This window comes from Aythya ferina, assembly GCF_964211825.1.
Source record: "Aythya ferina genome assembly, chromosome: 4".
In the NCBI taxonomy this organism is placed as follows: domain Eukaryota; kingdom Metazoa; phylum Chordata; class Aves; order Anseriformes; family Anatidae; genus Aythya; species Aythya ferina.
In genome coordinates, this window is record NC_140300.1 from 26,968,926 (window position 1) to 26,979,924 (window position 10,999).

Below are 10,999 nucleotides of genomic sequence, written 5' to 3' on the forward strand. Positions count from 1 at the left end.
AATACTGTTGTTTTGGGGGCAGTTTAATCCTACCTGTGCCCTCTTTTGGATGCTTAAAACTACCTGGTTTTCAAAACTTAATTTTTATCAATTTTGGAATTCTTAAGAAAGAAATTGCAAACTCTAACTGGTAAAGTGGACATATGCCCACTGGTATGCCAAGAGCTCAGAGCAGAGACATGAAATCTGGAATAGCTTTAAGGGACTGGAAGATTTTTAAGACCTTCTGTTTTTCTTTTTTTCTTCCAAAATGTATTTGGTATCTGTCATGGGGGATGGTGTGGCACATGGGTAACTGTGGGAAAATAAATTGAAAAAGGAAGAAATTTAGTCCAATTATGTTTGATAAAAGCTTTTTTTTCTTATTTCTTTTAATATTTTCTCCCTTCCATTTTTCCTATTGGGCAAAGAGGATCTTACTTAACAGTGCGAATTAGCTCCTCTTGCAGAAGTGCTTGTCTTCCCTCTAACTGGGCTTTGAAATAAAAAACAGACAGGATTTGACACTGTTGCATTTCAAAGTAAGATAATGAGCAGACTTAAGAATATATATTTTTTTCTATATAGTACATGCATTACATATATTTATATAAAAAATCTTTTGAGCATCTTATACTGCCAAGGTTGAAAAACAAAAAAATGTTTCACAAGGCTAGTTCAGTAATTCATTGCAGCTCGCCTATAAAATGATTTGAAATGCCCTTTTGGCTTTACATGCCAAACAAAAGAAATGACGAGAGTAAAAGTCTTACCCAAAGCTGTATTTATATAACACAGTCCTTAATGTTTGTTTGTTTGTTTGTTTCTGGTAGTCCTTGAACATTTTCTGATCCATCGTGAGTGTTTTCACTTCTCCTAATACAATAACCAGACCCAAGCAAAGTTAAATCGTGGTCTGTTTTATTAACAACAGACTGCATCCTTTGTGATTTTAAAGGGCTGTTCAGCTTCATGTCTGAATCCTTATGTTGTTCAAATGAAATGCTACACAAGGACAGCAACTGACCTTTTCTCCATATGTGTTTCATAAATTGGAAAGGGAGACTGAATACAAACAGTAAGTTGTCTTTCTCTTGTCTTTAGGATGCTTGTGCTTTGGTGATGAACAAAATTTTAGAAGGCATCCAGAAGAATACTTCTGCCAAAAAAACAAAAAGTCAGAAACTTAGGAATGTCTCTGCAAGTCCCTCTACTCAAGCTGCTGGGTTCAGTGCAGGTCTGGTTATTGATGGAAAGACTTTAGAGCATGTCCTTCATGACAGCCTGCAGAATATTTTCTTGGAGCTTACAGAAAAATGTCGAGCTGTAGTCTGCTGCCAAGCCACACCACTGCAGAAGAGTGTCCTGGTCAGACTGGTGCGAAACAAGCTAAAGGCAATGACATTAGCTGTAGGTGAGTCCCATGGTTTCTTTTCTCTGAAAAAAAAAATGTAGAAGCCATTTTCTTCTTTCCTTTATTTTCCTTAATATCTGTCACAAACTGTACTTACAAGGAAGATAATCCTTTGAATAATAGTTGTCTCTGGCATAAGATGATGTCAGTCTTCTAAGCTAGCAAATTTAGTCCATAAACACACTCATAATAATCCAAAGCAACAAGGACAGCTGCAGTCATGTACAGTGATATGTCTGAAGGGGAAAGTGAGAGGATTTTCTCTGTTGTTCTTCATACAACCCCCAAAATAATGAGGGAAAGAGATGACTGGGTGTGATTTAAAACACACGTAGTTTCTGTTCAAGCATACTGACTAAATTCTGACGAAAGGAGCAGCTAATATACCTTTGGAGAATATTGCTCAGCTCAGTCAGGCCTCCCACATACTAATCCTGTTTTCCATAGGGTTTTCTGTAGGCTGCGTTATTGGCTACAAAAATGTTTTTCTCTGACCTCTTTGGTGTTCTGATATATTTGACTTTTCCTGCCACCTCCATGGCAAGGTGGTAGCCAGCAGAGCTGCCTCTAGGTCGCATTCCAAGTGAGAGAGCTTAGTTCTGATTTCCCCCCTTTTCTTTTCTCTGTAGGTGATGGTGCCAATGATGTCAGTATGATCCAGGTGGCTGACACTGGTGTGGGAATCTTGGGCCAAGAAGGCATGCAGGTAGTGTATACAAAGACAGCTGCAAGTGACATCAGAATCCATTTTAAATCTGTTCAGCTTACTCTAGAGGCCCAGTGGCTTCACAGCCCATTACTGTATCCAGGGGGGGCACAGTTTGCATCCTGAGCTCACACCCATGCCTCTGCGCTCATCAGGAGCACACAGAAGCTGAGGCTGCAGGGGTTCAAACTCCAAACAGCAGAGCTTGCTGTTTGAACTCGCCATCATTCATTTCATGCCATGCCCAAGCATCAGTGATTTCTGTGAAGTTGTGTGGTAATAATAAAGACAGACAGCCTCATACGTGCACATGTTGTGTTGGGCTGAGCTGTGCTGCACCCATCGTGTTGTGTTGGGCTGAGCTGTGTGTGTTAGTGTAAAATGTGGTACAGAGGGTCTCAGATCTGAATGAGGCTAGGGCCATATGTATTACGTATAACAAATCACAAAATAAGAGTTTCCAGTAGTACATCAATTGCTTGCTTGACAGTACTTGAAGTTCATCTTTAACTGTTTGGGTGTAACGTATCTTTTCCTTTATTTGTCTTGCAGGCTGTGATGGCAAGTGACTTTGCAATCTCTCAGTTTAGACACCTCAGGAAGCTGCTGCTTGTACATGGTCACTGGTGTTATACCAGACTTACCAACATGGTGCTCTACTTCTTCTACAAGAATGTGGTATGTAGCTGTCCCATCCTAGGCAAATCAGTTTTCTTATTTGAAAGTGCTGCAGGGTCTAGTGTAGCTTCATATTATTTTTAAGTTTCTATTGTAAATGAGTTCAAAAAGACATAAAGAGCATATGTCAAACAGTTTGGTTTTCCATTTACATCTGCAGAGACTAGACACTCTTATTCCTTGGACTGAGTTTTCCACTCAAAGCCATTGTCTAATACAATTAAAAACTGGGTAACAGGCATTATTTCATGTAGTGGCAGCATGAATATTTAAACAAGCCATGTATCCAGTTTTTAAATGCAAAGATGTGTTCTAGATGAATATAATTTCAAGTGTGGGATTGGCAGGGGCTCTATAGCAATTACACATATTTTTCCACAGATTATGGTAACCAAACCTATGATCTGCCTATTTTCCTCTTGTTTTTAAAACACTTGTCTCTATGGGTAACATTTATCATCTCATCATTAACTTTTCAGGCCTATGTGAACCTCTTGTTCTGGTACCAGTTCTTCTGTGGGTTTTCAGGCACATCAATGACTGACTATTGGATCTTGATTTTTTTCAATCTCCTTTTTACATCGGTGCCACCCATCGTTTATGGTGTCTTGGACAAAGATGTGTCTGCAGAGATACTCATGCAGATCCCGCAGCTGTATGTGATGAGCCAGAAATCTGTGGTAGGTTAAAGAATGTTTGGCCTGAAGCAAGTTAAAATGGTCAGCATTTGAGCCATTTCTTTCTTTCCTTCGTGGTTCACATCAGGCAAACCTGAAGTTTAAAACCACTTTCTTTGTTAGATCCAGACCTGTACAATGCATGCACAAACAAAAGCTGTTTTTTTCTGCTCTATGCTTTCTCAGTCACAGACTTTTGACTAAGTAAATGTTACAAGGCCCCAGGATTTGTCCCTTTATTTTGGTCTTCGGGATATATACAATGAGCTGAGCAAATGCTTTTGAGGCAACATAATCAGAGTTGCTTCATTACACAGTTGTTTTTCTCTCTGCCTTTTTTCTTTTTCTTTTCTTTTTTTTTTTTTAAGGTTTTATCAGAGCTTTCTTTCTTTTGTCCAGCTCAGCATTGTCTTGCCCTGTGGTTGGAGCTGTTAAGCAGTATATCATTTCTTTTCTTGAATGAAAATAACAGTGAAATAACTGCTTTGAATTAAGTGCAGTGTAAAAGAAAGAGAAATGCTTAAAAGATGTGTGTCATAATATTGCACCATCATATCTTAAGTGCACAGCTCTGTACAAGCTATAAAAGTGGGCAGTAACTTGGATTCATCTTCAGTGATTTAAAGCATTTCCCTGACATGGGCAAAAGAGAAGACTAGTTTTTCACGCCAAAGAGAAGGGTTGAGTGGCTTTTAATCTCTCTTTACTAATTGGAGAGGAAATCTTATGTGACTAGACTGCTCCCCAGTGTGCCTCAATGTAGTGCCTGAAGGAATGGTATATGTCAGAGCCAGGGCAAATAAAGCTATAGTTTCATAAGCAGTTGAGCTGTCACAAGTTTGCTGCCACTGAGTAGGTGGAGTAGGCTTGTTCCTCCTCGTTTTCTCCCATCTTTTCTTTCCTCTACCCATTTTCACCCATGTGGTTAAACTGCCTCCCTTGTGCCAGCTCTGTTGTTCATCAGATCCTTTGAGGAGTCAATTAAACACGCTAACCCAACAAAGTTTTAGTGAGTTTACCGGCAGAAAAGCAGATTGTTTTCTCACATTCTAGTGAGATTAGTTAGCTCACATTACAGTCTGGTAAGTACAGAGGAGTCAACCAGCAGAAACTAAGAGGCAGAAGCATATGTACAAAAAAGAAGGAAGTGGATTTGGAAGGAAAGTGAGACTTGGCATTCAGTGATGGTAAGTTGCAAGGATAGTTCATTGTCCCCTAGCTCTCTCCCTTCCCTATTACTCACTTAGGTTTGACTCCAGTAGGTCTGTTCTTGGAGAAACAGCGGTAAGATCAGAGTTCACAGATCTAGCTGCTGATTTAAATCCTAGCGGTTAGCTACATATGCCGAGTGAGCTCTTTATTCTTATTATGGAATAAAAGATGCCTCTTTGTTGGGAAACTGGAGTTATTCTGCAGATAATCGTTCTCTGAATCCAAATGAATTCTAAATAAAGCTGCAGCAATTTTTTCAGTTTGTTCCAGTGACATTTTGTTGTTTTGTTGTTTTTTTTTTTCTTATAGGCCTACTTGCCTTCAACTTTCTGGATAACCTTGCTGGATGCTTTTTACCAAAGTCTTGTTTGCTTTTTTGTGCCTTACTTCGTAAGTGCTGGATATGAAATACTCCTATATACGTTGACATATTAAAAACTCAGGCAAATTAGAGAAAACAATGCAGTTTTTCATTGTACTTCATCATATATAAATTTGTACTAGCAGGATTGTCGTAGGAACTGAATTGAACCGTGTGCATGCAGATGTGTCTGGTATTTAAATTAATAATGCTGCTTTGTATATTAGGACTATAGGTAAATAATGTATTTAACTGACTGTCATCTTCCCTTACAGACTTACTATGGCTCAGACATAGACGTTCTTTCTTTCGGAAATCCTATAAACACAGCAGCTCTCTTCATAATATTGTTGCACCTTCTCATTGAGTGCAAGTCTGTGGTGAGTACTTTGTTTCCTGAAGAGTATATTCCTACCAGCGCGTGCCTACAGCTTTCATAAAAAATTATGGAAGAAAGAGCTTTCTGTATAAAGCTAAACAAGTAGAAAAGGGTTAAAAAGTAAATATTTTGTTTATATGATCCTGTGAGCTCTCTTAAGCAAGCTGTCATTGGAGCAAACGGTATTACTTGTATGACTAAAATTAACAAAATTTGGTCTCAGAATTACTTGTAGCTAGTAAAGGATCCTGCCTTAATAGGATTCAGGGGGTTTGGGATGTCAGTTTAGTTTTGCAAATGGGAAAACCAACCAGTGATCTGCTTGAGCTTTCATAAGTTCCCAAAGCTTATTTCTAGTAGAATACAATGTCAGCTGTTGATTTTGAATGCTTTAAACTGATGGTCTGCTCTAGAGAAACATTATGTTATAAAAACAACGCCTTTATTCATTTATTCAGAATATATGCATAGCATGAGTGTATCCATGCTCTGAATAGGAAAATAAATGTTTTTATTTGGCATTTTTCTATGTCGTCAAGCTGACAGACCAGTGACAGTGTTGTTTCCGTAGTAACTATTATAGCCATAACTCCAATGAAGAACAGTTAATCAGTGTTTCAAGTCAGATATTTTAGGGCTAGTGTCATGTGAAGATCTGCCTCCATTTGCTTGAAAAGGATTTCTGTTCTGCTGGTGAATAAAGTGGTCATATAAGGCAAATGGCGTTATAAAGGCTTCTACAAATGCATCAAAAACAATGCTTTTAGTAGAATTAAAAAATGAAAATTAAACAGCTGGTTACCTATTAACAGTAGGAATAAGGTTCAGTTCTTCCTGGTAGTGTTTTGTATGGAATTAGGAATACTGTCTGAACAGATTGACCCTTTGTTACATAAATAACATGTCCTTGGAGGAGGAGTGCGTGTGCATGTTCATGCATGCATGTGCATATAAGAATTATGGCTCTTTCTGTTGACAACTTAAATGTGACTTCTTTTCTTTTCTGAATTGCAGACTTGGATACATGCAGTAGTTATAGTTGGCAGCATCCTATTTTACTTCATCTTTGCTCTGGCTTTTGGGGCAACCTGCATAACACATAACCCACCATCAAATCCATATTGGATCATGGAAAGGCACATGACAGACCCAGTATTTTACCTCGTCTGCCTCCTGACTACTTGTGTTGCTCTGCTGCCCAGGTATGTTTCTGTTTTATAATCACAGTTTCCTATTGCTAACAAATTATTTTTCATCAAGTCTTTGCGTACTATAAATCTCTGCCTAAAAGCTATCTTGTCCCCTCACAAAGCAAAGAAAATTTCATAGTTATACAAGAGAAAGTCAGGCAAGGACAGCTCTTTAATGACAAGTCATCAAAGTAAACTGCAGTAAATACAAACTCTTTCATGATTTAAATACTAACTATTGTGTTTGAGTAAAAAACAAAACAAAACAACAAACATGATTGCTGTAAAGATAGAGTTCATAATTTATAAACAAATCAGATACATTCAGGATCATAGTTAAATATGCGCTATACATAGGCTGGGCTGTCTATGGTTATTTGTTAAACCATTTTCTGTATGAAATTTATGTTATGAATATGTATAAGAACATTTAGAATGACAAATACATGTGCAAGCTTCTTTGTGGGATAGAAACACACTGACTAGATTCAGAGGGGGAACTGAGGTACATTTTTATCATGCCTAACATGTTTTGCTTCACTGAAAAAGTCATGCCCTAGTTTTGATTACTCGTTCAGTTTGGAAAGGCAGGAGCCTTTGGTGAAGCTCCCAGACACTGGCATGCTGAGCAGGTTCACACTTCATTCCAGCAAAAGGACAAGCCATGAGCTGCAAGAAATGTGTGCTCTTCCCTCACCATCCTGCTCTGGCTTGAGGTGTTGACAGCAGAGCCTTTTCTTTCACACACAGATCTCCTTTACATGATAAATAAACAAGCAAATGCTGTTCTAGGACCTTTTATAGAGCTGTAAACAGCCTAGATAGGAGAAAGGTTGTGGGTTGCTGACTGCTTCCAATTTACAAGTATTCCATTTTGAAGAGTGGCAATGTTTTTCATGACAAATTAAATGCAAAGATTTAGACTCAGCAGTAAGATTCTCTGAATCGCTTTCACTTTCCCTGTGCCAATATCCCAGAATATTTATAGCTGTTGTAGCTGATTCGAGCTCTTCTCAACTGATGATTTGATAGACTTGTAGCACAGAATGGCTGCTGTCACACGTACATTTTTTTTCTTGCTTATTTCTGCTGTAATCTTTTGTAAGATGCTGAAAAGCCTTCACTTAGAACTAAGAAGCTAGAGGGTGTTCTACACCTTCTCACCTAAGACTGGGACTTTTCACTGGATTTTTTAAGGAGTAGGTTTCCTACAGAGAGACAGATGTTCAAGTCCTTGTTGAATCTGCAAACTCGCTACAAAAGGCCATGATTTAAACCTTTGCCCAACCTAAGCCACCAGGGAAGTTAGTTCCAACATGAACTAACCCTAGATTTTCCTTACGGAACATCATTGCTATACTGCTATTATATTGCTACTATATTGCTGTTACTGCGTGTGATGCTTTATTTCTTTGGTCTTTGCCTTCTTGTTCTTTCTTGCTTCTGTTCAATTCTCTGGCTCCTGGAAAAATGTAGAAAGATTTAGAAAGGTGGTCTGACTACCGTCCCCAGCTTTCTAGGGCTGTATGAGTGCTGTATTATTAATGTGAACCAGCAGTGATAAACATCATCTCAGTTTGAAGCATGATTTTTCTAGGCCTGATATATTTCTCTTTGTATTTGCACTGTTCCAGGGAAACTAAACTGAGCACTGACCTTGATGGCTTTTTTCGGGGGCCTGACATAATCTGCAGAAATCTCCATTTTCAGTGTAGCTGGGACCCTGGCTCTCACCAAAGTTGCAAATGCACAGTGCTGCAGTGACTAGCGAGGCTGAGAGAGCTGGGGTTGTTCAGCCTGGAGAAGAGAAGGCTCCAGGGAGACCTTATTGCAGCCTTCCAGTGCCTAAAGGGGATCTACAAGAAAACTGGGGAGGGACTCTTGGTCAGGGAGTATAGTGATAGGACAAGGGGTTAGAGCTTTAAATTAAAAGAGGGTAGATGCAGATTGTGTATAAGGAAGAAATTCTTCACTCAGAGCGTGGTGAGGCACTGGAACAGGTTACCCAGAGAAGCTGTGGATGCCCCATCCCCGAAAGTGTTCAAGGCCAGATTGGATGGGGCTTTGGGAAACCTGATGATTAGTTGCAGAGAGTTTGGAACTAGATGACCTTTAAGGTCCCTTCCAATCCAAACCATTCAATGGTTCTATAAGTCTTTGTGCATGACAAAAAAAAATGGAAGCATCAGCCTTTGAAAATGCCAGTTTTTCTGGTGTGATTTCTGACCTGATAATTTATGTTCACAAAATGGCACCAGCAAAAGCATGTTTTAGAGGCTGCTGCAGCAGCCTCTAGGTTTACATGAATGGTGTTTGGTTTTCTTTAGTGATCCTGGAAACAGTTTTGAGTCTGCTTCTAAACAGCTTATTTGAAACTGTGTTTATTTTGTAGATATTTGCTGAGAGTTCTCCAAGGAACGTTGTTTCCGTCTCCAGTGTTGAGAGCCAAGCACCTTGACAAACTGATCCCTGAGGAGCAGAGGGAAGCAATTAAGAGATGGAAAGATGATTGCGTTATAAACTGTAGAATGGAGTTCCAGGTTACTTCTGGGTCTTCCAGCTCAGCCACAGGTGCTGTATCAGAGGAAGAAAGCATTGCCAGTGTTTTGCCAACTTCTAAAACACCTTTTCAGGCCTGTTCAAGAGGGAGGTTAGTGGAGGAAGTCTCTTTATCAGACATTCAGAATGAGTCTGGGAATACAAACAACCAGAGCTCTGAAAGGACTGTATTTCTGAATTCATCAAAGGAAACTAATTCAGACTCTTAAGGAAGTAGTAACTGCTGTGCTAAAGTCTCTCGGCATACTTCTGAAGAGGACAAAAGTGTCATTTCTCTAGCAGGTTTGAACACAAAGCAGGTTTGAATTGTTTTGTGTGCACAAGCTGGTTTAATGTAATTTACGGAGTTGGAATGTGAACTATTGAAAATCCAAGAATAATAACTGCTGATGTATGCTACATTGCGGTTTTGTTTTCTTCAGCCAAGGAAGATGATGCACCCATTTGCTTAAAAGCTTTTGTGTTTATAAAGCTTTTCAGTAATTTATTAAGACATTCAAGGCCTAAATGGCTGAGTTTTATTTTTTTATGTAGTAGACTTTTCATACTGCTTCTGTCTTTCATGCAACGTTGCATAATGCCTCTTGGTGTTATAGAGAGGACATTGTATGAATTACAGATCTGTGGGATCTAGTTCAGGTAAGATTCACTCTATAATAAGCCATGTTGCTCCCTTGCATTGCTGTCTTAAAATTGTCGTGTTGCCTGGGATTCGTGGCATGCTGAAGTATGCAGTAAGCAGAAAGCCTGGGATGCAGTGTTTTTAGTTGGTTTGTTGCAAGACTTCTCAGTGTTTGTATATAGCAATTGTTTTAACCATTGTCAGCCAGCTCCTCCACCTTCTATTGCTAAAACCATCTCACTGCTGTCCAAACTCAACTTAAACCATCAGGAAAGTGTCCCGGATGAGACGTACAGCTCCCATGTCTCCCTCACCTTCCTCTCCCACAAGAGGAGAAAATTTGTGTGCAGCTTTTTATTCTCCATGATTGTTCATCCTCCTGCTTCATCCTTTCTGTCTCCATGTTCCGTTTCATGTCATTCACACTGACTGGACTTCTTTTCCTCTTCACCCAACTTGTATGTTGGCTGCCTGAATTTTCTCTAGACTCTACCTCATGCCTGCACTGGAAAATCATCTGCAAGTGGCAATGGGTAGCTCCCATGTGTCCACAGACAGTGCAACTTATAGCTGATGACATTTCTCTTCCTGACTCTCAGGTGTTTTTACATTCCTCCAGACTTTTATAATAAATAACAGTAAGTATCTACAAAGGCTGTTCAAATGTATAGCCATTTGTGAGCCCCACATTTTCCCACTGCTCTGCAAGCTGCACAAAAGCTAGCTGAGATGTGTGTGGCTTATTTCTGGAGTTCTGGCTGTCAAAAATATTGCCTCTTTTTATTTCTCTGCCCAAAAATTTACATGGCCAATTTATGGAGGAATTTAAGAAATTGTTTGTATCCATTAGCACCTGTTGAAATAAACTATTTCCTCAAACTTCAGCAGTTAATGAATTATTATTACTGATCCCATTTTTTGTTATGTTTCTTTCTAAAACTTTCAGCTTTCAAATTGCCAAGATTTGTCTGTTTATTTTTAGACACCATGTTTGGGGCAAGGGCTCTGCTTTTTAATTGAACCATGAGTTTCCCATGCCAATGATCAACATTACATATTCCACATCTTCTAAGATCTCTGAAAGAATTTAAACAAACGCTGTGAGGTCTAGGACAGCTGCTGCTACGTAGGGCAGATATTGAGGGCATTCTAAGTTCATTCAAACACAGGTCACCACATGTTGCCAAAAGTTTGAAACGGTTTTGTTTTCAAAAGGTAGAAT

At 39.2% G+C, this 10,999-nt stretch overlaps 1 protein-coding gene across 2 annotated transcripts in view; it reads left to right on the forward strand.

Annotated features, from left to right (window-relative positions):
* Positions 1-10,661, forward strand: part of ATP10D (ATPase phospholipid transporting 10D (putative)) — a 41,737-nt gene extending 31,076 nt beyond the window's left edge. The window contains exons 16-23 of one of the 2 annotated variants that reach the window (XM_084516693.1): positions 1,084-1,393; positions 2,023-2,099; positions 2,652-2,777; positions 3,257-3,457; positions 4,976-5,056; positions 5,303-5,407; positions 6,421-6,608; positions 8,989-10,661. In XM_084516693.1, the coding sequence (XP_084372819.1) occupies positions 1,084-1,393; positions 2,023-2,099; positions 2,652-2,777; positions 3,257-3,457; positions 4,976-5,056; positions 5,303-5,407; positions 6,421-6,608; positions 8,989-9,364 (1,464 nt within the window). In that variant the 3' untranslated portion in view covers positions 9,365-10,661. The remainder of the gene's footprint in view (positions 1-1,083; positions 1,394-2,022; positions 2,100-2,651; positions 2,778-3,256; positions 3,458-4,975; positions 5,057-5,302; positions 5,408-6,420; positions 6,609-8,988) is intronic. The other variant, XM_084516694.1, reaches the window with a different exon arrangement.
* The last annotated feature ends 338 nt before the right edge of the window (positions 10,662-10,999 follow it).